This window comes from Colletotrichum lupini, chromosome 6 (assembly GCF_023278565.1).
Source record: "Colletotrichum lupini chromosome 6, complete sequence".
Taxonomy (NCBI): Eukaryota; Fungi; Ascomycota; class Sordariomycetes; order Glomerellales; family Glomerellaceae; genus Colletotrichum; species Colletotrichum lupini.
In genome coordinates this window covers 3020574-3048497 of record NC_064679.1, presented here as the reverse complement: position 1 = coordinate 3048497, position 27924 = coordinate 3020574, and the positions used below count along the sequence as shown (strand labels likewise).

General features: G+C 52.2%; 6 protein-coding genes across 6 annotated transcripts; 4 read left to right on the top strand and 2 right to left on the bottom strand.

Annotated features, from left to right (window-relative positions):
• Positions 1–264: 264 nt before the first annotated feature.
• On the top strand, positions 265–2976 carry CLUP02_12419 (FF domain-containing protein; the record flags this gene model as incomplete). The annotated part of the gene is made up of 5 exons (XM_049291383.1): positions 265–405; positions 455–1714; positions 1767–1883; positions 1946–2710; positions 2767–2976. 5 exons carry the CDS (start codon positions 265–267, stop codon positions 2974–2976), a joined length of 2493 nt encoding a protein of 830 aa, XP_049148528.1.
• Positions 2977–3666: 690 nt separating this feature from the next.
• Positions 3667–7812, bottom strand: CLUP02_12418 (translation initiation factor RLI1; the record flags this gene model as incomplete). The annotated part of the gene is made up of 11 exons (XM_049291382.1): positions 3667–5264; positions 5324–5896; positions 5955–6092; positions 6298–6455; positions 6532–6641; positions 6728–6812; positions 6875–6884; positions 6953–7094; positions 7178–7268; positions 7333–7511; positions 7579–7812. 11 exons carry the CDS (start codon positions 7810–7812, stop codon positions 3667–3669), a joined length of 3318 nt encoding a protein of 1105 aa, XP_049148527.1.
• A 764-nt stretch (positions 7813–8576) lies between these two features.
• On the top strand, positions 8577–13601 carry CLUP02_12417 (SNF2 super family protein; the record flags this gene model as incomplete). Its single annotated transcript, XM_049291381.1, has 5 exons — positions 8577–8990; positions 9046–9072; positions 9127–9214; positions 9276–13383; positions 13439–13601. The coding sequence occupies 5 exons, from the start codon at positions 8577–8579 to the stop codon at positions 13599–13601; spliced, it is 4800 nt and encodes a 1599-aa protein (XP_049148526.1).
• A 1515-nt stretch (positions 13602–15116) lies between these two features.
• CLUP02_12416 (Sir2 family protein) lies at positions 15117–17267 on the bottom strand (the record flags this gene model as incomplete). Its single annotated transcript, XM_049291380.1, has 1 exon — positions 15117–17267. The coding sequence occupies one exon, from the start codon at positions 17265–17267 to the stop codon at positions 15117–15119; it is 2151 nt and encodes a 716-aa protein (XP_049148525.1).
• A 2861-nt stretch (positions 17268–20128) lies between these two features.
• Positions 20129–23481, top strand: CLUP02_12415 (RNA polymerase II Mediator complex subunit Sin4; the record flags this gene model as incomplete). The annotated part of the gene is made up of 6 exons (XM_049291379.1): positions 20129–20313; positions 20388–20724; positions 21066–21509; positions 21581–21779; positions 21834–21953; positions 22010–23481. 6 exons carry the CDS (start codon positions 20129–20131, stop codon positions 23479–23481), a joined length of 2757 nt encoding a protein of 918 aa, XP_049148524.1.
• Positions 23482–25094: 1613 nt separating this feature from the next.
• On the top strand, positions 25095–25334 carry CLUP02_12414 (uncharacterized protein; the record flags this gene model as incomplete). Its single annotated transcript, XM_049291378.1, has 1 exon — positions 25095–25334. The coding sequence occupies one exon, from the start codon at positions 25095–25097 to the stop codon at positions 25332–25334; it is 240 nt and encodes a 79-aa protein (XP_049148523.1).
• Positions 25335–27924: the final 2590 nt, after the last annotated feature.

The window sequence follows — 27924 nt, the reverse complement described above, 5'->3', positions numbered from 1 at the left end:
CGGATTGAAGTTAGACTGGAGAGCGGGATCACCGAGCTACCCCGGTCCGTGCACCAAGCGCCAAATTGCTCATTCCGTCGGTCGCAAAACTTCGTAGCATCTGTTCGCGTTCCCCTCCGCGCGACGACCTGTTCGATCCTCCACGTTGACTCGCCGTGCAAAGCGTCCACGCATCGCCGCTTCACTTATAATCGACTGACAAAAAAACCGAGTTCATCTAGACATCTACAAGATCTCCAATAGATAGGCGGCATCATCATCATCATGAACGGATCCGGCAGCCCGTACGGCCAGCCTCCGGCGTGGCAGGAGCATCGCACGCCAGATGGCCGAGCCTACTACTACAATGCGGCCACCAAGGTTACGCAATGGACCAAGCCCGAGGATATGATGTCTCCGGCCGAAGTAAGGGCACTCCCCCGGATAAGTAGGATAAGCTGCTAATTGGTCACAGAGAGCACTTGCGAATCAGCCATGGAAGGAGTACACTGCGGAAGGCGGTCGCAAGTACTGGTATAACACCGAGACGAAGTCGAGCTCCTGGGAGATGCCCGAGGCCTACAAGAAGGCTTTGGGTGCCAACAGCGGCCCCAGTACGCCTGCGTATGTACACATCTTGCCCCAGTGCCAACTACCAACTAACAAGAATAGGGCTGATAGGGCTGCACCATACGATCGAGGAGCGCCTTCTGACAGGTACAACAATGACCGTTACGATTCCTACCGCGACCACCGCGACCACCGCGATACCTTCCACGAGTCGCGCCAGCTGACATTCGGCAACGACGCGACGGCCAAGGCCTTCGTGCCCGCAAGTAACGAGCCCGAATTCGCCACGCAGGAAGAGGCAGAGGCCGCCTTCACCAAGCTCCTCAAACGCAGCGGCGTTCAGACGGACTGGACCTGGGAGCAGACCCTGCGAACCATTGCAAAGGACCCTCAGTACAGGGCTATCAAGGATCCCAAGGATCGCAAAGCAGCTTTCGAGAAGTACTGCCATGACATGATTGTCCAAGACAAAGAGCGCGCAAAGGAGAGACTGACCAAGTTGCGTACTGACTTCGAGACTATGCTTAAGCGCCATCCGGAGATCAAGCACTACACGCGATGGAAGACTGCGCGCCCCATGATCGAGGGCGAGACCATCTTTAGGTCCACCGATAACGAGGCCGAGCGTCGTCAACTCTTTGAGGAGTACAGAGTTGACCTCAAGAAGAACCACATGGAGAACCAGGCCACTATGCGCAAGACAGCCATGGACGGGCTCATTGACCTCCTTCCGAAGCTCAATCTGGAGCCCTACACGCGCTGGTCCGATGCGCACAGCCTTATTTCATCCACGACGCCCTTCCAAAATGATGAGAAGTACAAGACCCTGAGCAAGTTTGACATTCTGATTGCGTTCCAAAACCACATGAAGGCTTTGGAGCGCGCTTTCAACGACTCTAAGCAGGAGCAAAAGAATGAGAAGTTTCGCAAGGAGCGTAAGGCTCGTGATGGCTTCATCTCCCTCCTCACTGAGCTCAGGAAAGACGGCAAGATCAATGCCAGCACGAAGTGGCGCCAAATCTACTCCCTCATCGAGAACGACGACCGATACAAGGCCATTCTTGGCCAAGGTGGCTCAGCTCCCCAGGAACTTTTCTGGGATCTCGTCGAAGAAGAGGAGAAATCCATGCGTGGAGCTAGGAACGATGTGTACGATGTCATTGACGTAAGTTGATCTTGGCCTCGTTGTCCTTTTCCAGTCTGCTAATACCCTATAGGACGAGCGATTTGATATCACTCCCCAGACCACGTTCGAAGAATTCCATGCCGTTATGAAGAAGAGTCGACGAACTGCTAACATTGACCGTGATATCTTGATGGTTCTCTTCGAACGCGTGAGTCATAGATTGGAAAAATCAACATGAGGTTTCGACAAAAACTAACCTATACGCAACAGGCCAAGGAAAAGAGATCTCTGAAGAGATCCGACGATGAGAGACAATCTGAACGCCAACAGCGAAGGGCGGCTGATGATCTCCGGGCGTACATGAAGCGTATGGAACCCCCTATTACCCTGGATGACACGTACGACAAGGTCAAGGCTCGCCTTGCGGATACGCCCGCGTTCCAGGCTGTCACATCGGAAGACGCTCGCGTCGCTACCTTTGATCGATATGTGAGGAGACTCCGCGAGAAGGAAGAAGAGGCCGACCGCGATCGCCGCCGCAGACGTGGTCGCGATTCCAGCGAACGCGACATGTACCGTGAGAGACCCAGATCCAGAGGTGAGCGATCTCATCGCAGCAGTGGCCGTGCTACCAGGCGAAGTCGCAGCCCGGAGGTGGACGCCTACGAGGCGGACAGGCGGAAAGCTATTGCTGAGCGTGAGCGCAACCACCGCAAATCGACCATGGCGGAAAGTCTGCTCTCGACTGAACGCGAACGTCGTTTATCTCCTCCCCCGCGTCGCGAGCGGGAACGCGAACGGGACAGAGACCGTGAGCGCGATCGCGACCGTGATTACGACCGTCATCGCTCTCGCCGCGACGACGACAGCCACTATGATCGCGAGAGACGGGATAGAGAGGAAGAGCGGGAGAGGTTGTACCGGCGCCGCATAGGATCCTACGACGAGCTCCCTTATGGGGATGAGCGCCCGTCTGGATCCCGACGCCGCCGCGAGGAGGATGAGGAGGACCGACGGGATTCAAGGGACTCCAAGGTACGACGGACTGGCTAGTCTACCACACCCGAGCCAGATCGCTGACAATGTCGCAGAGAGTGAGAAGAGAGAAAACACCCCGTGAGCGCACCCCCCAACGTGATACTACACGTCACAAGAACAGGACTCCACCGCCGGCGGCGGCTGCCCCCAAGGACGTCAAGGACACCAAGGAAAAGGAGCCTGTAAAGGACGTCGCGATGAAGGAGAAAGAGGACGCGGCGGTCCACTCTGGGTCTGAAGAGGGCGAGATTGAGGAGGACTAGATGCGGCGTGCGTCTACAAGCCTCGGGGGCCCCTGACGGACCGCGAAGAGTGACTTTCGAGTACGTATCGAAATCACCAGCCGTCACTGAGAGCCTGATGACCGCAGCGCATACAGACTTATTGGCATCGTTCCTTCCGCATCGCGGCCCGGCCGGCCTCCTCCGCGCCCGTCAACAGATTTTGGCCCTCGCGATCCATCGGCCCGTAGATGGTCGAATCATATGTCGATAGGTCCGTTGCTTTCCCAGAGGGAGTTCTTTTTTTTTTATTCTTCGTTTCATTCTTAACGTAGGTGCGTATATTCTTGTCGAAGTAGTCATTGTCGAAGCATTCACAATAAAAAAAGAGAAAATGACGTTTGCTTTTAATAACAACGGTCTTTTTTTGTATTGCTTGTCGTTTGTTCTCAAGATACGTGTGCCTTTTGGCATGCTCAACCATATTTACGAAAGTCTCTCGCCACAAAATCGTGGCAGAGACCGACGGCAGTCACCCTGCTTCATCCGTTGCCCCTCAATCTATGGAGTCCGGCTGTGTCCCAAATGAATGTGCAGCCAACAAAAAACAAACGTGGCTCTGCAAAGCGTCCTTCGCACATTCAAACCAAGGGGGGGACTCAGTCATACGCACACCCAATATTGTATCTCCATAGGACCAGGCAACGGGGGGGTAGACTGCCGTCGCCGTTGTTATCCATCACCATCGGCGTCGTCCTCGGACGCGCTCGCCTCCTCTAAACCGAAACCATGATCCTGACCGCCGGAAGCGCGCCTCCCCGGTTGCCGCTTATGCCCTTTTTGAACGCCCTTAACGCCTGAGTCGAATGCATCGTGACGAGGGAAAACATCTGTATAGGTGCCCTCTTTAACTCGTCTTGTCGCCGTCGTCCAGGAAGAACTATAAACCATGTTAGGATTGCTGTCAATGTCAAGGTGGCACACGGTTGTTCGACTTACGTAGTTGCCGTTGGCCTTCTGCTCCTGGTCGAGCTGGGAGTTGCCCTTGTTGATACGAGGGCGGTAGTTGGTGGGATCGCGACGGAAAGAAACGTCGAGGTTCTTCAGGAAAGTGTTGCAACCAGTAAGGAGAGACTCGGGCTTGTTGGCATGAGCGTCAATACCGGGCTTTCCGTCAAAGACGATGACGCGGTCGGCGAGGTAGGTGGCCATGATGAAATCGTGCTCGACGATGAAGGCGGTCTTCTTGGCGTGCATGATGAAGCGCTTGATGACGCGGGAGGCAATAATACGCTGCTCGGAGTCGAGGTAGGCGGAGGGCTCGTCGATAAGGTAGATATCGGCGGGTATACCGAGAGCAAGAACAATGGCGACACGCTGAAGTTCACCACCGGACAAGTTCTTGACCTCCTGATCAATGAAGTCATCGAGCTTCAGGGGCTTGACAACATCGGTCTGGAACTGGGGCGATAGGAAAGAGGCCCTGATCTTCTTGAAGAACAGCTGGCGAACGGTACCCTCGAACTTAGGGGTGATGGTCTGGGGCTTCATGCTAATCTTCATCTCGGGGACGGCAGCCTTGGTGTCGGGCTTGAGAGCGCCAGCGAGGAGGCGGCAGAAGGTGGTCTTTCCGGTTCCGTTCTCTCCCATCATGACAATGATCTCGGAGTCGGTGAAGTCACCAGACTCAATGCTCAGCTTGAAGTCACCCATGGACTTCTGCATCTTGGGGTACTTGAAGGCACGAGACTTGTCATTCATGAACTCATCAGCACCCTCGGAGAGCTTGAAGGTCAGGGACTCGTCACGGAAACGCAAGTTCTCGGTCGGGATGTGACCGTCGAGGAAAATGTTGATACCTTCACGGACGGACTGCGGCAGGGTGACTACACCGTAGACGGCGGGGCGACCGTAAAGAACGCAGATGAAGTCCGAGAGGTAGTCCAAGACTGACAAGTCGTGCTCGACGACAATGACGTAGTCGTCGTCGCGGAGAAGAGAGCGAATAACACGGGCAGCAGCCAGTCTCTGCTTGACATCGAGGTATGAAGAGGGCTCGTCGAACATGTAAACGTCGGCCTTGCGGACACAGACGGTACCAATGGCGAAACGCTGCAGCTCTCCACCAGACAATTGGTTGATCTCACGATCCATAATGTGGTTGAGCTCCAAAGTATCGCAGACCTCCTGCTTGTTTCCCAAGCTGCTCACAGCATCGATCAAGGCTCTGACGCTCTTCTGAGGGCCCTTGACGGCGCGAGGGATCTGGTCGACATACTGAGGCTTGACAACGGCCTTGAGGTCATCCTCAAGAAGCTTGGTGAAGTAGTCTTGAGAGCAAAGAGTTAGTATCTGAAGAATACAGTATTCCAAATTAGGGATGACTTACTTTGCAATTCAGAACCACGGAAGTACTTGATGACGTCCTCCCAGTCGGGCGGGTTGTCGTAGCGACCCAAGTTGGGCTTGAGCTTTCCACTGAGAATCTTCAGAGCGGTACTCTTTCCGATACCGTTGGTTCCAACAAGACCAAGAACGTTGCCAGGACGGGGCATGGGAAGGCGGTGAAGCTTGAAGCTGTTGGCGGAGTAGCGATGGGTGACTTGGCTCTCAAGGTTCGTGGGCAAGTTGATGATGGTGATGGCGCTGAAGGGGCACTTCTTGGGGCAGATACCACAACCGATGCATAGTGACTCGGAGAGGAAGGCGATGCGGGACTCGGGGGTAACTTCGATGCAGAGCTTTCCGGAGCGGACGACGGGGCAGGCCTTCTTGCACTCTTGACGACACTTCTTGGGCTTGCACTTGTCGCTGTTGACGATAGCGACACGGGTGAGTTTGTCAGACATGGTGATGGTGGTGCCCGACGGATCGAGGCGGGGTTGGCGATGGGATGGTGGGGCAAGATTTTTTTGCGCAGGTTCGAAAAACAAAAAAATAAGTGAATAAAGAGGGGGTCCCTCTGTAGACGATCAGAGTGATGTAGAGTCTGTGGATAGTATTTGAGAAAGGCAGAGAACCTGGAAAGCAACAGGGCCGGAGAAACGGCGAATATTGTCGAGGCGTCGCGACCTGGCCTTCTTGGGTGAGGAAAGGGAAAAGAATTTGGTGTTTCCAGGTTGTTGCAAAGGTGGCAGAGACGAGAGAGAAACGCACGGCTATGGCAGCGAAATACAGCGGTCAGCTAATTTGTGCGCACCGTCACTGGTTGTGAGTGTGTGAATTGGCCAAGTTTTGGCGGGGCATTTCCCCTACCCTACCGCCTGCCAACTACCCCGCCAGTGAGGGTTACCAGGTGTTTTGTGTGTCACTTTATCTCCAATCACCAAGCGAAAAAGTACCTGGTCGCTACTTCCGGAGCACCTGACATCACGGTCCTGGTGAGGCCAAACACAAGGTCTGGAACGTCCCTTGCAGATGTAATGTTGACAATATTGGCTGGAAACACACCTGTGCACATCTTTGCAAGAAGGCTGACCCCGTGTTTATCTTTCGAGCTGAAGGTTGGTCGACAGATCGCACTGAGGCAATTGATCTCCGCTTTACTACTTGCGCATTACTTTTGGTTCAAAGAGGTGGATTGATACATAACCATACCTTGTCCACTCAGGCGCTTCTTTGTCATCCACTGAGAATTTCCCTTGGGACTCATACAGCCTTGAAGGAGATCTTAGTTGGACCTTGCTGAGCCACTTGCCATACGTCCGCTATCGCCGTTTCCTTCATAAGACAGACCCCTGGAGAACTAAGCGAGGTATCAAGTAGTAATTCCCAGGTGGGCAGTCTCATAGACCCAAAAAATGCCAAGGTCCAAAGACTCATCTCGGAGGTATACAATTATGCTGGAAAACGTCGTGAACTGCACAGCCCTCGCTGGCCTGTTTGGAACTTGATTTGCTGTCTGCACCTTAGAGGTACCTAACTGTTGCTAGGCGCTCACGTGACCTCACCTGGTGAATGTAGGCCGTTACAGACGAAGTTGACGAGTGGAAGACAAGGGCATACTACGAAAGCCTACTTTCCTGATGCCTAGCTTGATATAACTCATTGTTCCAATGAGAAGAGAGAAGGCAGAAATATATGATGCGGTGGCTGTGGTATGGAAACAGCAATTTAGCGCCGAGGATGGAATTTGACAGATTCAGCGTATGGGCAGGAAGCTGTTAAGACGTGTGCTGTATCACCATTGAGTAGAGACGGCAGCCTATAAGATGTAAGCCAATGAGGTTCTAACACTTGGGACCGTTGCAATGGCTACAGATATGGAGAATGTGAAGAATAATCTACTCTGATGGTCGAATATTTGACCAGTTGCATAAGGCACGAGAAAGCTACTAGAGTCTTAGATGGCAGACCCGGAACTATGGAAGGTACTTATGCAACGATGAGATGCCTTACGCGGAGTGACATGACATTTTCAAAGCTTCCTGATCATGAACACGACACAAGAGACGCCGTTGAAATAGGTCTGTCGATGCCGGATGTAGAACTTGGGAGTTGAAGTTGTTGACTTCACCCCAAAAGATCACAGCCAACCATTGATCAAATTCCGCGCGAAGCCCAGCGTCAGGAAGGATCTGTCAACTTCCTCGAGGCTACAAAGACAACCTCAAGTGCCATGACATACAAAGACTGCAAGTGGACACCCAATTCTTCGAACTCGGATTTGCAACAGCAATAAAGGTTTCGGAGACCGTTGTCTACAACTTTAGACGCTACCGGAGTTGCGACGTCCAAAGTGGGGAAGAGAGACGGGAGCGGTGAGGTAGGTGCCAGCGGGGTTCCGAATCTCGGTGAACTCTTGGAACTGCCTGCCCGCTCGCGACGGCGTGTGCGACCTCTGAGGCTGGGAGCTCCACATTCGTCCTCTTCTCCCATTCGCTCATTCACCTTGGCCTCCGCGAATCAAATAGCTTCTCGAGAGGGCGGATCATGCCTCAGGCAAAAACGACCGACTTCTTTTGGGGGTGATTCAGTGCGGATAGCGCTACAACCACCTGTACCTCACCCGTGCATCCACCTCAATTCTTTCCTGCCTCTCCACCGGTACATTTTCCATCCACCACCACCCATCACCCGCCAGGCCTACGGACTACCTAGGCACGTCACTTTCCATAACCTCCTTCAACACAATACCTTTTCTGGTCAAGATCAATGGTACTAGCTGCCTGGAGGCCATTCGTTAATGACTTGTAAGTTATTACCTACACCTGGTCACAAGGCTTCCAAGAGCCAGCCAGTTTCCCGTCACGAGCCATCAAGCCAGCCTCGCAGCGGCGCGCTCCCATCCTGATATCCTCGTCTGCCATGACATGGGCGATCCCTGAGATGCCTCGTGTTGATGGAAACGAGCTCGCCGGATGGTTCTGATGCCCTGGTAACACGTCACGGTACTCTGAGTCCGCCTGACTGGCACAATGGCATCGCCATCAACTTTCAGCCTCGTCTCCATCAACCGCGTGCCCGCGATGCGACGAGGTCGAGATTTCCATCAATTCCCGGGTTTTCCTAGTGACTTCATGTTGATATCGGTCGCCCAACCTCACTGACCACGCTCTTTCTCCGCTTCTGTCCTCAGACGGTCAAACATTTGGCTAACGTCGTTCCATCCATAGCAGGCAGCCTCGACTTAGACCATCACCATGTCTAGCCCCCTCGAACCCGGTCCCACCAACGGGTACGGGTCGCCGGAGGGCGGTTCTCCCTCCCCAATAGTCGCTGCCGGCCACCAGAGCGACAGTGACCTCTCAGATATGCACGATAATGCCGCACGCCTCGCCTCATCGTCACCGTCGCCGGATCCCAACGACTTGTCTGGTTACATGAATGGCGCACCCGACTTCGCCGAAAGCGAGAGCTCCGGCGATGAGAACAACGCATCTGACGATGCCGACTTCGATATGGACGAGGACGCGGCTTCTGTTGCCCAAAGCGATGGGGCTGGCGACGTCCACTCGGACTCCAATGATTCTCAACGGCCCACGAAGCGGAAAGCTCCTGCCCGAGAGGATGACTACATCAAGGCAAATCCAGAACTGTACGGGTTGAGAAGAAGTGTATGATTGACGCTTGCTCTAATTGACCACGCCGTAAGCTGACTTTCCTCCGCAGTCCCGTCCGACGCAGCAGCGCAGAATGGTACGTAGGATCCGATGCTTGCCATGTCCCATCGCTGACAGTTTGGGAATGAAGGTCGATTCATCTGATGAATCCGAATCTGATGTGGTGCCTACTAACCGAAGGGTGGTGAAAAGAAGACGCGTTGAGACGTCGAGACAATGTGAGCATTTACTCCGTCGGGTTCCAAAGCCATCGATATCATCAATTCTGACTTCGCATAGCTTCAAAACGAGGTACACCTGCACGACAACCCTCCACGAATTCGGACTCCGACTCTGATAACTACGGTGGTGCGCGCGCGAAAAGTCTGCAAAAGAAGGCACGCCGTCAGCGTGAGGCCCAGCCAAGCGCGCTTCTCGCGGAAAAGCGTTGGTCGAGCAGACGGGCCGCGCAAGTGCAACGAGGCGCCTACGAAGAAAGCGACGTCGATGACGAGGACGAGGACATGCTTACGCCCAATTACTATGCGGCAGATGTTGTAGACGACTGCCCATACATTGATAAGGTCCTGCGACACAAGCTGAAAGACGGCCTTGAACTCAGTTGGAGCTCAACCAGAACCGACTTCGAATACTTCGTCAAGTGGCAAGGCAAGTCTCACTTGCACGACACCTGGGAAACAGCAGAGACCCTACGCAGCATGCGAGGCTATCGTAGAGTCGAGAACTACTTCAGAACCATTGTGGAGCACGAGCTCCTGATTCGATATGGTGAAGACATCCCGCCCGAAACCAAGGAGCAGTTCTTCCTCGATCGTGAGCGTGCGGAAGAAGCACTGGAAGATTTCACAAAGGTGGACAGAGTTGTCGCTGTTCGCGACGGTGATGAAGAGACAGAATACCTTGTCAAGTGGAAAGGCTGCTACTACGACGAGTGCACATGGGAAGTTGCATCTGCCATCAGTGCGGACTTCCAGGCCAAGATTGATCAATTCTTGGACCGATCTTCTCGTTCGTGGGTCTCTGATCGCAAGGAGTCAAATCCGGATACTCGAACAAGGATGACCAAGCTTGAATCGCAACCCGACTTCATCAAAAATGGTGAACTGCGCTCATTCCAACTCAGAGGCCTGAACTTTTTGTGTCTCAACTGGACTCGCGCAAACAACGTCATTCTTGCCGATGAAATGGGTCTTGGAAAAACCGTTCAGAGCGTGTCATTCCTCAGCTGGCTTCGCAACGAACGCGAGCAAGAGGGGCCTTTCCTCATTGTTGCCCCTTTGAGTGTCATCCCGGCATGGGGCGATACCTTCGACAACTGGTCCCCCGACATGAACTACGTTGTGTATCTCGGCAACGAAGCCTCCCGCAGTACAATTCGTGACAACGAGCTAATGATCAATGGCAACCCCAAGAAGCCAAAGTTCAACGCCCTCATCACTTCATATGAGATGATTCTCCAAGATTGGCAATTTCTTCAGCAGATCAAGTGGCAAGCTCTTCTTGTGGACGAGGCTCATCGTTTGAAGAACAAGGAGTCTCAACTGTACGCGAGACTAGTGAGCTTCGGCGTGCCTTGCAAGATCTTGATTACGGGCACCCCTATTCAGAACAATCTAGCCGAGCTGTCCGCATTGATGGACTTTCTCAACCCTGGCAAGGTTGTAATCGACGAAGAGTTGGAAGACCTTGCAGGTAACGATACGCAAGAAAAGCTCCAGGACCTCCACAAGTCTATCGCCCCTTACATTTTGCGACGCACAAAAGAGACAGTCGAATCTGATCTTCCGCCAAAGACAGAAAAAATCATTCGTGTCGAGCTCTCAGATGTGCAGCTGGATTATTACAAGAACATTCTTACAAGGAATTACGCCGCGTTGTCCAGCGCAACCGGCCAGAAGAACTCCTTGTTGAACATCATGATGGAGCTGAAGAAAGTCAGCAACCATCCATACATGTTTGCGGGAGCCGAGGAGAGAGTTCTCGCCGGCAGCACCCGTCGAGAAGACCAGATCAAGGGCCTCATCGCCAGCAGTGGAAAAATGATGCTTCTCGACCAGCTCTTGACAAAGCTGAAAAAGGATGGACACAGAGTACTCGTCTTCAGTCAAATGGTTAAGATGCTAGACATTCTCAGCGATTACATGGCACTTCGAGGCTACAAATTTCAGCGTCTCGACGGCACCATCGCCGCTGGCCCTCGACGCATGGCTATCAACCACTTCAATGCGGAAGACAGCGACGACTTTTGCTTCCTCCTCTCCACTAGAGCAGGTGGTTTGGGTATCAACTTGATGACGGCCGACACTGTAGTCATTTTCGACTCTGACTGGAATCCCCAGGCTGATTTGCAGGCTATGGGACGCGCGCACCGTATCGGTCAGAAGAAGCCCGTCAGTATCTACCGCTTGGTGTCAAAGGAGACCGTTGAAGAAGAAGTGCTCGAACGTGCTCGCAATAAGCTCTTGCTCGAGTACCTGACTATTCAAGCTGGTGTTACTGACGATGGCAAGGCTTTCCGTGATGAAATGAACAAGAAGGGTCTGAAGATCGACGGGCCCAACTCCGCTGAAGACATCCAGCTTATTCTCAAGATGCGCTCGCAGAAGATGTTTGAGCAAAGCGGCAATCAAGAGCGTCTTGAACAGCTTGACATTGATTCCATATTGGAGAATGCCGAAATCACGAAGACGAAGGTGGATGACAAGATGAATCTCAGCAGCGGTGGCATTGACTGGGACAATTTTATGCAATACACCGATGTGAAGGTGGACGACTTGGCCCTTGACTGGGACCAGATCATCCCCGCAGAGGAGCTTGCCGTCATCAAGGCTGATGAAGAGCAGCGGAAGAACGAGGAGTATGTGGCGAAGGTTGCTGCCGAGAGCGCTCCCCGGAGAGCGACAATGAAGAATCGAAATGAGACGGACAGGTCCGACCGTCTTGCAAAGAAACGACAAAGGGAGGAACAACAACGCCGAGAAGCCGAGGAGCAACGCGCCCTGCTGTCTGACCCCAAGCGCCCACTCAACGAGAAGGAGACGCGAAACCTTCTCAAAGCTTTCTTCAGATACGGATCTATGGATGACCGCGGCGAGGAGATCGTACAGGAAGCACGCCTCGGAGAGCGCGACCGCGATTTCCTCAAGTCTATACTGGACGATTTTGTCAAGAGATGCGAAGATGCGCTCAATGATAATAACACGCGTCTAATGGACGACGAGCGAAAACTTGGCAAGTCTCTGACGAAGAAGGACAAAAAGGCTGTTCTGGTTGATTTTGGCGAAGTCAGGAAGATGAACGCAGAGACTGCAGTCGAACGTCCTCAACAACTTCGCCTGCTGAGGCAAACCATTCGGAAGAGCGATGACTTTAAGACCTTCCGTCTCGCCGATGCGACCAAGGCTGCCCACTATTCATGTGAATGGGGCGCTCGAGAAGATGGTATGCTTCTGGTTGGCATCGACAAGTACGGGTTTGGGGCTTGGACTCAAATCCGGGATGATGCCACGCTAGACATGTCGGACAAATTCTTCCTGGAGGAGCACCGCATCGAAAAGAAGGAAGAACGAAACAAGGCGACTGAAAAGGGTGTTAATTCACCAGGCGCCGTCCACCTCGTTCGTCGTTCAGAATACCTGCTCTCTGTGCTTGCGGCCAAACATTCTAGTGACCCATTGGCTCACAGAACTGTCGAAAATCACCATCGCAATAACAAGCGATTGGCGAATGGACACCGTCGCAGCGATGTAGGCAGTGGCGCAGCGTCTCCTGCTCCGCCGGCCCTCAAAAAGAGCGGCTCGCATCGGGACAGAGAACGTAGCCACGCTGATCATCATCGCAGCCGCAGCAACGCTGATGAGAAAGGCACGCCGCGACCTGACTCCAAAAGGAAGCATTCAGGCCATGAAGAAGGTCGTATCCCGAAGCATAGGAGAACGGACGAAGCCCGACGGACCAAAAGTAATGGTGATGAGCAACAGTCTCCTCGAGCTGACAGACCAAGGCATCGCGATGAGGGGGAGCGAAGTAGCAAACATCGCCGCGCAGATGATCATCGGCATGGCGATGATCGACGCAGGTCGAGCAACACACCGCGAGCAAACCAACCAGACAACGAGCGTCGCAATCAAGCCCTTCACCGACTTGATCAACTCCGTAAGATGGGCGATAACAAGGAAGAACGTGAGAAGGACGCGGATGCCATGTTGTGGTACTTGCTCAAACCGGTTCGGGCAAACTTTGAGGCAATTCTTGTCACGACGAAGGAGAGGATCAAGTCCAGCAAGGAACGCGCCAAGATATTTGGAGAAGAGTTGGTTGTCATTGGCAACTTCCTGGATCGCGAATTCGTTCAGGAGCGAGACAATGCGCTGAAGAATCGCTTCTGGTAAGTTTTCTCCGCCGGCTATTTCACATCTCATACAGATCTAACATTTGCTCAGGGAGTTTTTGGCGAACCTGTGGCCAGTTGACAGCACGAGCAACGAAGTAACGGGCGATCGGCTGAGCGCCATGTATAGAGTCCTGCGGGACAGAGAAGTGAAGAAGCACAACGGAGACAAACCGGCCGCGGCGGCGGCAAATGGCACTGCAGCGGCTTCTTAGGACTCGCATTCATAAAAGTACGGACTGGAAGACGGGTTTTCATTTGCGCATATCCATCCAGTCACGATTTGTGTTTAATATCAGCATCGGCATGGCGTTCTCGGTACTAGGTGGGCAGGGCATTTTCATTGTGGGTGAGGGAATGATCAGATAAACTACATACCCGGACTTGCATGGTACAGGACGGACTCGTTTTTTGGAGTTTTGCGAAAACAACATCATGTCTCACCTCATGCTTTTTTTTTGAGATTTTTTAGTGAGGCGAGGACAGACAAGCCGGGCCCTGTTCTGGTCGCTGCCTTCCATGGAGGCAGGCGTGCGAGCGAGCGAGCCTTGCTGGCTGGCTGGCTGTAGGCTGGTCACATGACGTTGGCCTCGTTTAGGTGCGAGCATGCGTAGCCTTGTTGGTCGCGGCGGCGGCGTGGCAGACTGGAGATGGGGCTTTGTACCCATGCTGGTAGTCATACCTACGGACGCTCGGTCGCATCAGCAGGAGATACGGATCTGAGCCCGATATATCTAGCGCATAGGGATGGACGGATGGAACTCCCATGCCCTGATTAGAATATTCTACCAAAGTAGTAGACAGGTATTACTGCAATGAGCAAGAAAGCCTTTATGAATGCAGTTCATCTTGGTGGCCCAGAACGTGTTGGCCCTAATTAGCGGACCGGAGTGTAGGCCCGAGTGTGTGTGTGTGTGTGTGTGTGTGTGTGTGTGTGTTTGTGTATGCGTTCTATTTTACCTCCCTACCTTCCTGTGCTGTAGCACACCTGGTTGTACCTTATACAGAATGAACAACAAGAAAACTGTGGTAGAACAACGGTCTGCATTGATATCTTCCTTCAACACATTTGTAAAGCGTGATGCCCGGAGTCTCGGTGGTCTTGCGCCATAGAACTTGTCTCCCCTTGGTCCTCGGGCCTACCAATTGCCTACCTCTGACACAGAACGGTAGGGCACGATCTCGGGTGCTTGGTTAGCGGGCACGGCGGTCATCACGCTATCAGTCAGCACGAATCAACGTCGCTGGAAACCGGAGGTGGTCACAGAAGCCTATAGTAGAAAGGTAATACCAGAATAAAGGTATCTCGTGCGAAAAGTGGTATATTAACGATCATGTTCGTCCCATGGCGGACTCGGGGGGCCGCCTCTATCCCACTACCTTGTTCATCTCGCAGTGTGTCCAGTGCAGACTTTTTCTCAGCGTCTGCCCGCCCAAATGAAGCCCTCGCTTGTGGAGCCCACACATGGCAGCCTGCGTCAAAGAGCCTTTGAGCTCTGTGGCCGCTGCTTTATACAAGTGGGCAGGTACTCTGTATGTACAAGATAAAGCGATGCGAGACGTATTCCATACCAACTCCGTTTCGTGAATAAGACAAATCTCCGTGGACTGTCACCTGTCTAGCCCGAACTCTTCGGGACCAACAGGTTGACGTCTTCTATGAATATAAAAAAGCAAAATGCAATCGATGTCAAGGGATCATGTAATCGATAACGCTTCCACGATTATCCTTAGTCCATCAAGGCTTCCATGCCTCGAGGAATCGACTCAGGGGATATCGTGTCGGCCGACTTGCGTCGGATATGCATAGGCGTCATTGGGCGTACATCGCTGCTGTCTCCAGTGTTTGGTGAAGACTTTGGCCGTTCAGCGAGTGAAGGCCTCGACATCTTCTCGAACGGTCGCGCGGGTGATGAAACATTCTCCTGCTGTGCCTCCTCGTCGGTGTTCTCGGCACGCTTGTAGACGAAACTTTGTATAGGCTTTTGAGCCGGTCGCAATGGTGGAAGCTGAGACTGAAGCTTGTCTTCAACATATTTGAGGTAGTGCTGGCTGTCCAATTTGCCAGCCAAGGTCTCTTGAGGCATATCGGCGAGTTCGCGGTTCTTCTGCGTCTTGAAGGTCTGTGCAACGCTGTTCTTGGGGGGCATCGTTGCCTTCTTGTTGTCCTTCCGGGGCTTCTTCGCGGACGGCTTCTTGACCTTCTTGGCTGTTGCGTCGCTTCCGGGAGTAGCAGCTTGCTGACCACCAAACGAAAGCTTGCTTTGCTTCGCCTTGGTACTCTTCTTCGCAGCCTCGACAGCCTTGATCTTCGGGCTGGCTGTGGGTGTTGGGATGCTCTGGACAGGGTCGACGAGCTTCCGCTTCTTTGAATCCGACGTAGTGGTCGAAGTAGACTTGGTCGGTGAATCGGGCGTCGGCGAAATGAGCTGCACCTCGAGATTATCCCTGCTAAGTCTGTCCTGGCGCCTCTGCTCCTCTCCCTCACTGAGATAGGCCGACTGGTCGCCATGGGGTACGTCGAAACGGGGTAGAGCAGCCCAGTGAGCCACGTCATCGCACTTGCCGCGAACGACAAGGTCCCAGCAGTCTTTGAAGTCGTTGTGTTGTGGCTCCGAGTCCGTGTTGATCCATGCAGTAAATCCGTCTCGGCGACTACGCGTGACCTGACACAGCTCCTTCACGAGCCTCCGCACGCCTGGAATTTTGAGGCTGGTGCCAACAACAATGACCGCGTCGGGACGCGACTTCAGGTCCACACTCGACACTTTACCAATGGCCTCTTCGTCCGGATTGAATTCATTGTAAAGAACCATCCTGGGACGCAGGCGACCAATACCGTGACTTCGTCTTTGCCCATACTGCGTGCGAACCATGTCAAGGTCCTCGCAAGTTTTGCATAGTGGAGCCTCGTGGCCCACGAAAAGCTCTGTTTCCAGAGCCTTGATGTCACTGCACTTTGAGCAGACCATGTGGTCAACGCTCCCGTGCAGCTGAATGGTTTTGGGCCAAGGACCCTTGACGTTCAGGGGAACGTTTGTCTTCAACGGTTCCATGTTGGTGTCGATACAGTCGACGTTCTGGCTGTAGAGGCGTAGGAGACGGTTTTCGGCGGCGAGCGACGCTAACAGGTGATGGAAGTGAGTGGGCTTGGCGGCCTTGACCATTGTAGCCAGGTCGCAAATCATTTTGTGGAATTTTTCGGTAGAGGAGTCATGTTTGTAGACTGAGGCGTCGAACAGGTGCTTGCCTGAGCCTTTCACCTTGTGCTCATTTGGCAGTGTCGCAAAGAGACCAGTCTTGGATCGAAAGTCGGGGATGCCGGCCGAAACAGAGATTCCCGCGCCTGCGATGACGACGATCTTCTTGCGTTTCTTGAGAGCGGACACTAGGCGCGCCAAGTTTCCGTCGTCTTCTTTGCAGTCTTCCAGGTTGAGGTACTCTGTAGTGCGCTCTTTAGGAGGCGTGACTTTACGCCGCTTTCGGGGAGGCTGGCCATCAGTAGCATCGCTGGCATTGACATTGATGGAATCGGCAGCGCTATCGAGCTTGATGACGGGTACGGAGTCATCTGCGGCCTCGAGCTTGATTGGTGACTGGACGCCTGAAGGCATTGAAGAGGTGGGCGAGGGGTATCGTTTTGACGCGTCGAGGGCGACTTCTGGCGATGAGGGTATTGAGGGTGATTTTGACAGTACGGAAAGAGGTGACGAAAGGGTCGAATCTGAGGGAGACGAGGGCTGTTGATGCGCGTCAACGTCCATGGCCGAGGAGGAAGGGGTTGCGTCCATTTTGATGTCGTCGTCGTTGGTGTCGTCGGTGGTGGTCGGGGACGGAGGGGAGAAAGAAGAAAAGATCCGGGACAAGATTTGCGGGAACATGGGCAGCGTTTTCTATACCATATCCATTGTTCAACGATTTCCAGGAGTGTGGGCTTCTTTCTCCGGGGGTGGGTTGAAAGGGTTTTCGTTGTTGTCGGGAAAGTAAGAAGAAGTGTCGTTGAAGAAAGACAAAGTGTGGAGAGCGGACGGGCGAGGGTACCTTAACAAGTACATAGCCGTAGCGGCTGCAAGCAAACGTACATGGATGATGGGGCACGGAGGGAGAAGGGGGCACGGGGGGACGGATGGGAGGAGAGAGAGGGGAGCGGACGTGACTTGGAACACGGTCAAGCGAGAGGCGGGACCTAGAGCTGGGCTTAGAGTGCCGTCAACACAGGTCAGGAAAAGACCGAACAGCGGTGGCAGCAGATCAAAACCAGTCAGGGCCCGGCGCGGCAGAAGGGTACGGACGGGTGGGTTGGCACTTTATTACGGTATGACCTAAGGCAAGGCAAGGTAATTTAAGGTGAGAGAGAGAGACGAGACAGGGGAAGAAAGACGGGAGGGAAAGGGCACGAAGAAAAGAGGGAGACGGATGGGCACACGGGGAATACACCGTACGGGAGGCAGAAAGGGTAAGGAACGGTGCGGTGGCTAGTGCTTTGCTGTTGTTGAAGTCTGCGTTCGGTGCGCACGCGCTTCTTTCTGTTTTGGCTCCGGTCTCCAAAGAGTCGCTTAATTTCCCATTGGGTCCGGTCGAAAAGTCGACGGGAGTTGGGTGAGCATTGCGCTCCCGTCTGCTCCTGCTCGCTCCTGATCCCGAAGAGTTGTTGCTCCTAACACTTTACTCCACATGATGTACTTTTCCGCATTCATGTGCCCTCGAGGTACATGGACATGACCCGTGCACTCCGGCCTCCCTCCGGCCTCCTCCACCCCCTCTCGTTGTTGTCGTTCGTTCCCCTCTTCTTCGGCTCACTTTATCATGTGGGTGGTCAAAATCTGACAAGAAGCACGATTGATACATTTTTTTTTTTCATTTGTACTCCTTTTGATCGCATGTTCGTCATGCCTGCTTATTTCATCGCACCCAAGGGCGCTTCTGGAATTTTGCCTGGACACTGGCATCACTATCCGCAGTATAATCCGGCAAAGTCGAGGGAATGGTAATAGATGGAGACAGTTCCAAAGGAAGGGCTTTGCTCCCCTGCCAGTCTGCTCGCCCGTTTCTTTCTCTTGTCTTTGGGGCATGACGAGGATGACGCCGGCCAACCCCGCTGTTTGTTCTTCCTTTTTGAGAAAAAAATGACTCGGCTGTTGTATTTTACTTTGTTGCCTTATACCACAGAAAGGGCTTCTTTTGGAGATGCATCTTCGGGCAAGGCAATGTCCACCTAGCCACTACTAAATTCAGTCTGAAGCGCCACAAAGCCTTGTTCAAGTTGTAAACCAGCACGCTTCTCGCTCTCATTGTTTTATCGTTTATCACCAAAGATTGATTGTATCAAGCTTACGGCGGTTGTCCGTGGTTTACGGGCACAAGTTGCCTGTCGATCCAGCAGCGGTGAGCTGCAGCACCCTAAGTAGGTAAGGTACCTTGCTCGTCGTGCCTGCCCTGCCTACACAGATGCACCCCAAGATACCTCATTCGACTCATGGGCTACACGTAGCCGGAATGTATCCGCGCCCGACAGTGATGGAAATACTCCGCAGCAGCGTCTTTTGCTACAGCGAGAATCTTCACCTCCACGAATAATGGGTAAGTGGTCGGTAATAACTCTCATTTCGCCTCGCGAAGAGAGTTGGCGAAACCGACGTCATTTTGCAGATGTCCGAGACCCAGGCAAACGAACACAAATCCAATCTTGACGACAGGCCCGGTGAGTTTAAATGGAAGCAAACATCCATCGCCGATTGGCGCCTTAAATGAAAATTACTTACTTCGTATGTGCCTGACGTACGAAGTACTCGAATGGACAATGCTGTTGTGTTTTCATCCTGTCGCGGCCACCGACGTGCAAGGCGGTCGGCTGAAACGCGGCCGAGTCGCGGGGGCCAAAAAAGCGACAAGAGCACGACACCAGCCAGTGCATCTGCACCCACAGGGCGGGCGAGCCGGACGGGGTGGACGCCCGTTGCCCGGGAACACTGACCTCGTCTCTGCCCTGTGCGCCTGTCCACGTCTGTCCGTCCTTTGGCAGCCACCCCTGTCACGATCGAAGAGGGGCCCGGCCCTTCTCACCCTGCAGGGATCATTGGATGGACGTCACGGGCTCCAACTTCCCCACAGCGTTTGATAATGGGGTGCGACCTGCAGTTCGAAGATGCTGGAGTTGGTGTCGAAGCACCAGCCACATCCATTAGCCACAAGCACCGTTTCCTACTCCCAAGGTTCCTGCCTTATTGATGGATATCTGGATAGGCCTAACTTGGACTAGCTTCATGTGAAGTTTCCCCACTCCTCCTTACCTCTTCTCGCGTGTGCGTGCGTGAGGTGAACTTGAGGCTGAGGCAAGGTGTGGCCTGGCGGACTTTGTCTCTGCACTCCATTGGCCCCAGTCCGCCTCTCAAGAGCCGCGATCCACCTAACGATGACTATCGACTTACGGAGGACGGATACATGCATTTTGCTCCAATCTCCAATCAGCCACATCTGGGAGTACCATTTGTCAAGCCCCAAAGTCATCAAGGCAGTACAACAGCAATTCGTAGTTTTGTTAATCTCATTGAGGGGGTCACGTATCCTACTGTGTGTAACGGCAACTTTTGCTTCTTCTGGCTCTTAAAATGAGCTTCTGCCGGCCTCTTGATCTCTCACCTTAAGACACCACTCCAGCCGCGTCCTGTCTCCGTGGCTGACACCCTGAGTGTTGTTTGCGCGCCAGCCCGATATTTCGGCACCAACACGCACGCACGCACACATGACCGAAGAAAAGATGCCGCTCATGCTCGAAAACGGCATGAATGGGGCCATGCAGGTCGACCAGCTCGACGTCGACGACCTCTTTGGCGACGGCGTTGGCGGCCTGTCTCTTCATACGGCCCGCCCTCCAACGAAACAACTGCGCCAAAGGATCGATGAGCTGCGCACCCGCGGCTGTTGCCAGTGAGAAACATCCCACAACCATGCACAATGTATCCCAGATCTCACAATTCTTGTAGGGGAGTCGCATGGTCCAGATCCGGCGCAATAGCCTCAGTTTCACCAGACGGAAAGACACTGGAAGCCAGGTTCCTGCGTTCTCATCCTGACAATGGCGACTGGGGTCTCAGTGAGCCTACAAAAGTTGATCTCATCAGCATCAATCCTTCAAGCCCCATAATACACCTCGCCTGGGCCTCAACAGCAAGCCCTGAACTAGCCGTCATCGACGCGACTGGCCGAGTTGCCATTCTGACCTATTCCATCACTCTGAACCGGCCCTTCGCAACACGGAAATGGGATCATGACCCTTCCGACGACCTCCATGCCATTGTCGGAAGCTACTGGCTACCACTTGCTCCTCAAAGCAAACAGGTGAGCATCAAGCCCTCCCGAGACCCTTCTACCTAGCTGATCGGTCAGTACTGGGTGAGCCACGGACCGGCTGTCAAAGATGGCAACCAATATAGGTACGAAAGCTCCTTCGTACGTGCCGGGGGCCCGTGGCACCCGAATCCATCCAAGAGTGCTCTGTTGTGTGTGACGACAAACGGGCATCTGAAGATGTTTTGGGCTCAGAACAACAATAAGATCGAAGAAACCTCACTTGAGCTCGAGAGTGTCAACTCATCCGACGACTTGATCACACATGCAGCACTTCACAGCGACAAGGGCAAGTAGCGAAACCCGCACATATGTTCACATGTGACTGACAGAGAGTAGGCTACCTGTGGATTGCCCTGGCCACCACCAACAAGCAAATACGAGTAGTGAAAGTTGGCATTCATTGGGGACTGCCGCAATCTCAATCCGATACCAAGCCACCGCCAGGCAGCCAAGCTCTTAACCCTACCTTGCACGAGAAGCACGTCGCCATCTCTACCTGGCTACCCAGCGGTCCATCCACGACACCGGTAGACTCAGCCGCGACGCAACTGACACACTTGGAGATTTTACCGTCGGTCATGGACCCCAATGGCCAGGGAGCTCCTCTCGTCATCCTCGCAGTTCGTACTTACGTGCCAACACCCAATACCCCATATCAGGAAACGCAAAGTATCATCGACAAGTGGGAGGTTCCTAGCGATCAGCCTCAAAGTCTTCATCCTGCCTTTGAGCAGCTTGGAAGTCGCAGGAATAGTACAGGAACGGCTCCAGCTGTAAGTCACTCGACCTTGAGAAGTCAAGTTCTGGTCTAATATCATCAAAGCCTACTTGTCGACTCAAGAAGTGCGACCCCGTAGTCATCAACAAGGCCGTGATTGGTCTTCATACCATCCAGTACGGCAACGTCGTCTGCTTGGCCTTCAGTGATGGCTCGGTGGAATACCGCGATAGGTATACTCTACAGGAAGTCTACAATGAGATGAATCTCGACAGAGTCATGACATTGGGTCAAGTGGGGTTCACCTTGCAGGATGATTCACCATGTGAGTCCAAGTAATGCAACTAAACTGCTTGATGGAGCTAACAAGATACTCTAGGCTTACAAATGGCCTTCTCTCCGACCAATTGTTCTGTAGTCAAGGTTCAAGACGACGGCAAGGTCAAGTGGAGTAGACTTCACCATCCTCTGGGAGACATAGGAAACTCTAACCAAGATGGTACTTTGCAAAACAACCCCTATGTGTCCTCTTGCCCTTGACTAACATAGATGTAGCACCGTATGCGGCCACCTTGGCAGCTCTGACTGTGGCGGCGTCGACGGCGACGTTCAATAACATCAACTACGACGACATACTGGCCGTCGCTCGACCCTTTGCGAATAAGAAGCGTGCGTTGTTTCCCGTCGCCGTTCCGAATCCCTCACTAACACTTTCAGGCTTCACGTTTGACTGGATCAATGAGATCGTACGGATGCTAAAGGTCCCGGTAGACTACTCAGAAGACACCCACCACGACAGTCTTGTACGGAACAGTTCGCTACAAATGTGCCTGAGCATCCTCAACCACCTCGGATACAAGGGTATGTTCCAGCCCCGGACCTTTGGCGGCAAGTTCGCCATGCTGGCCCTCAACGCACGCAACGTCGTCATCCTCATCACGATCGCGAGCAATACTCCCGTCAACATCCGCGAGAAGCTCAGCCCGCTCGACGAGCACGAGGTCGTCGACGCCCTCGCGGGCTGCGCAAAGTGGTCCCTCGACCTACTTGCCTGGCTCACCGACTCGCTCTTCGCCCTCCTCGACGACCCTCAGTTCCTCGCCCTCCTCACCCCGCAGCGCTTCTCCGAGATGAGCGCCTACCTGCAGTCCCGCTCTGACGTCTCCCTCCACCTCCTCCTGTGCTCCTCCACCCGCGGCTTCCTCTCCGCCGTCTGCCGCCGCATCCTCCACCTCGAGATCCTCTCCAACCGCGCCATCGAGTTCTACGAGCGCCGCGCCGCGATGCAGAATGCCACGGACCCGTCCTCCCAGGCAAAGGGCCTCCACGTCGTCCTCTATAAGGCCTACCAGAAGATGCAGCGCGTCACCTCGAGCAGCCTGATTAAAGTGCAGGAGTTCGACCGCCTCCTGACAGTCCTCAACAACGACATTCGCACCGCGTACCAGACCTCCCTCGCCTCCCTCGCGAGCAAGAACCCGCCCGGCGCCGGCGCAGCCGCGCAAAAGGCCGTCGACGCGCAGATCAAGACCGCCCAGATGCACTGCGAGCTCAACATGCTCCTCGCGTCGTCGCCGCCGCCCGCCTTCCTCGGCGTGCTGCTCAAGTTCTTCAACACGGACCTCCGGGCCTACCGCGGCCTGGCCGACCCGTCCAAGCTCTTCTTTGCAGACTACGACCTCCTCGAGGTGGACGACGATCGCCGGACGCTGGCGGCGCGCAAGGCCAAGAGCCGGTTCATTGACGTGTTCAAACGCGTTGAGCTGGTCGGCCCGCCTCCCAGTTCTCGTGGTGGAGGCGGCGGCGGCAGTGGTGCCGCTGGTGGCAGCAACAGCAACAGCGCCAGCGGCGGTAAGGAAGCCGAGGAAGCCAAGACGGCGCAGTGGAGGCGCTGCGTGCGGTGCTCGGCCGTCATGGAGGACGTCTTTGGCTCGCGGCCGGGCTTCACCTTTGTGTTGGCGCAGCAGAGGAAGTGTTCCTGCGGCGGTCACTGGGGGCTTTTGCCTAGGGGGTCTCTCATCGGTTAGTTTGGGATTTGACCTGGAGTGCTAAGAACAAAAAGTACGTGGGCGACTTTTGATTACAGAGAGGGTTTCAGTAGGGTGTATTTTGAGAAGAAAAAGACGTGATTGATAGCAGTCGTCTTCCAAGACGTAAGATATTAGTTCAAGGATGTTGATTTAAGCTACCCAGGTTATCCCCAACTACTATGGCCTTTAACTGCCCGTTGCTTTGCAGCATGTCTTCGATGGATACTCCCGCAGCCTGGGGCAGAAAGCTTGCATAATATTGTGAGAGATTGAGATTATTCCATGTCTTTGTAGGCGGCGAACAAGGTAGAATGAACATCTACAGAGTAAGGTAGACTGTAGCAGGATTAATCACTGCCTTAAATCCACGTCAGACACGGACGACGTACCATCTACCTGATCGTAGACAAGTTTATCGTTGGGTGTCTACTTCTCCTCCCTTTTCTGCAAAGGCACCCCGTGCTTGCAGGTCGCAAGAGTACATCTCGTACTTCTCAAGAGATAAACAACAACACGACAGCGGTGCAAAGCACACAGCAAGAGCACGAGTCCGCACAAGCGCAGAAAGGAGACAGGCAAGGCGTCACTTACCCACCCTAACCGTCAGGGAGGCGCGATGTCAAGGGCGAACCAAGGCGCTCACGCAGCTTGATTAAGCCGCTCTATCCGCTGCAGCCGGATTTGAGTTCAGAGGGAGAGGTAGGGATGGAGAGATTTGCTTCAATCGTCAGACACAGGAGAAATGCGTTGGCCTTCAGCATGAAAAGCCAGAAGTACCTTGGAGAAGGAAACGATGAAGTTGGAGGTAGGCTTCGAGCACAACCCCATGAAACAGTCATCGTCTGTTCAAATTTTCAATTCCCCAACCATCCCTGACTGAGTCGTTCCGCACTGCCCTTGAGGAGATCCGATGGGTTCCCTCTTGGTGATAGATGTGCGGTCAGGGACGTTTCAATGTCTTCCCTGTTTTGCTCAAGTCACTCCAGGCCCGATATCCTAATTCCCGTCAGTTCCCTCGAGGTGCGCACGATGTCCGCGTCGTCCATGGTTGAGAGAACCCTTTGGGCTTTGATGAGCTATCAACTCGTCAGGCTGGGCAGACCGCCGACGGAGCCTCGGACTTTTACTCTCAACAACATTCGGGCAAGCAAGCCCTCGTAACTCCATGAAGAAACCCGAATAGCTAGACGGATAGGCGAGATTGCTTCCTCATGCTTCAGCCTTCACCCACGGTGAAGAGTTCCAGATCCGAAGTTGGTTGCGAATAAGATTGGACGCCAGGACCGGGGGAGACGTAACCCTGAGAATTGTACAATATCCGTGTTCCGTTAGCTTCGATAAACTGGAAACCGAGCTGCATGTTCCACCCATGAATCCAGGAGATACACTACGCCTGGGGGCGGGACCGATACCAAGGGCGGTGCTCGCGGTAGGGCGGCTCATTGCGGAGATAACTGGCTGGCCCCCTCCGGGACAGGATGTGCTGTTGCCTCAAGATCAGGACATGCATGGTGATTTGTGGTGAGGCCGTGAAGACCGAGGATAGCAGCACAAGTTGTGGAGCGAGCAGCGACCACCGCTGTGGCTACTGGCTAGCAAGTTGCGAGCGCATGGTACGGCGAAAAGGAGCTTCCTCTTGGAGCAAGATTCGAGTGTTACAGAGCTTAGCTTCCGCATCTGCAACGCGTGTGATTTCATTTCACCTCCTGGCCAGTCAACACTTCGTAATCCAATTACTGTCGATGCCGTTGGAACCCCCCCCTTTTCAAAATTCTCAAGACGGCATGGCAGTGTGTATTTGCTTTAGAGATTGTGGAATGTCTGTGTGCCCTCTAGCTCATTGTCGATGAAGAAACCCGAGCTGTCATTACAGTCTGTGTGTTGTAAACAGTTATCATGCTCATGCTCAGCGGTCGTCTCCGACCAAAGACATTTGTAGTCTGCAGATGGGGGCGCAACGCCCCGTTGGTAATATCATTGCTGACAAGATAATCAAGCACTGGTCTTGTCAAGGTACGGATATACACACCTGCAGGAGACATATGCCAGAGAGGGTGTGAGGGTCTAAGCCAAGCACTTGGTAGGCGGAGCTCATAATGATTTCCTGGTGCGGATCAGGAGCTTTGGTCGAATGACGTGACGAGGTGGCCGGAGGAGGTTCCTGGGGGTGGTATTGGAACCCCTTTAATCCGGGGAGATAGATATCCTAGTCATTGATTGTATGACGAGAAGAATTGAACAATTTGATCTGGGCTGGAAGTGGTGGCCAAACCCTGGTGCCCTGGTGGTGGGCTGTGTGAGCTCCCTCTCATGGCGAGAAGATAGACGAGGGCCACCGTGGGGGATAAGGCAGCTCAATTTGAGCACGGTCTCTGAGCTGATGCTTCTCGAACTCCATTGCCATGCCTTAGCAGCCCAACTAACAACGAATCTCCTAGATAAAAAGCACCACTAGTTGGTGGAATTGCCAAGTGCTTGCCGCAAAGAGGATGCAGCGCCGATCGAGATTCCGGTTCTGGAAGGCGAGGAAGGTGTGCGAACAGACTGTAGTCCACGTACATAGTTTCGGTCAACGGAAGTTGACAAACCAACGGCCGGGAGGCTTGGTGCAGCCGATGGTATGTACTCGGTACGCCAGCTTATGTGGAACAGGTTGTAAGGCGACCTGACAGCCCCTGCAGGCCGAGATGAAGCACTGGCGATATTGAGAGATGGAAGTAGGTACCAAGTTCCGACACAGGGTGGGCGCCTCGGAGGATTTCTGGATCGAGAAAAGTTACACCTGGTGTAGTATCAGAAGGAGGATCCGTCTTCGTGGCTGTTCTGCGTGTGCAACTTTGCAATTGACCAGTCTGCCAAGCAAGGATGATGGGATTGATATGAAGTCAATTTGCTATTGGTTCGATATAGCTTCGATAACAAAGAGAGGCCAATTGGCAAGGACAGTCAGTGCTGTGTCATTCATTGGAAATGGACGGACGGCTGGACATTTTAGGACTCCAGAATTGGTGACGGGGACATGATAAAGACCGCATCCTGTAGAGGCATCTCATAGGCTGGCATCGGTAATAGGAAGTGAGGTATTGAAGTTGCGTGGATAAGGAGGGATGTACGTACTCCGTAGTTAGTGATGGGATTGAGATTAACGGCAGGGGTTTACAAAAAGCAAAGAAGGTTCGAAATACAGACCTCGCCCCCACCTGGCATCGCTATATACTTCCATTCTAAGTACCTTATTATTAAAGAAAGTTAATTCTTTCTAAGTTATAAGTATAAGAATATAGTTTTAATAAAATAGTATAGTACCTACTTAGTACTTAAATTAAGATGCTTTTTTAAGCTTATTATAAGAAAAAGATAATATAATAAATTCGGGATACGGCCGGCGATAGGATACTAATAACTTAGTAACTAATATACGGATCGTATTATAAAAGAACTTTTAAAAAACAAAGCCCTTATAAAAAACTCTATAAGCTTTAATTTTATAATATATTTATACTTATATTATAGCCTCGCTAATTAAGTACTTATAGCCTAATTTTTTATAATTTTAAAGCTTTTATTTTTACAAAGTAACTAATATAAATAATAATAAATTATAAAAACGAACGGAACGTTAATAAAACGATACTTAATTATTAATAAAAAGTTATTAGTATTAACGAGTTATAGCTATTTAAAATTAACTACTTGACCTTATTTTATTTAAGGGAACGAGTTTATTATAAAATAAGTCCTATTTAAATACTAGCGTTTATAAAAGAGCTAAATAAAGAAAATAATCGGGGTAAATTACTTTTACGGGCTAATTACCCCGTTAATACCTTAAAGACCCTATTTATTATAAACGGGGCGTTTATTAATAATTAATTATTAAATATACGAGGTTAAAGTATATATAAAGGCGTAAATAGTATTAAAATAGCTAGTTTAATAAACTCTATAAGCTTAATAATAACCTATTTTTATAAAATAATAGAAATAATAATTAAAGATCGAAATTAAGAATAGTATTAATATAAAGAGCTCGTTTAATAACTTACTAAGCGGTTAATAATACGTCTAAGTTAATAAGAATATAAAAAACCTCCTTTTTATAACTATAAACCGATTAAAAAAGAGTTTATAAGTACTTAAATAATAAACTAAATTATTATTATAGAAGTAAGTAATAAGCTTTATATAAAAAGCACTATAAAATAGTATATTAAATAAGCCCCATTTAAAATATCCTTATTATTATAAAAATAATAATATAATTATAAAAAGAGCCTCTAAGATCCCCTCTCTTAGGGCGACTTTTTAATATTTACTAATTATAATATATAAACCCCGAGATTTAAAAACGGGAATATTATAAAGAGCTAAAGATAAAAAAGCTAAAAAAAGGCTAGACCCCTACTTAGTTCCTCGCTAAGTAATTAGTAATTTATTATA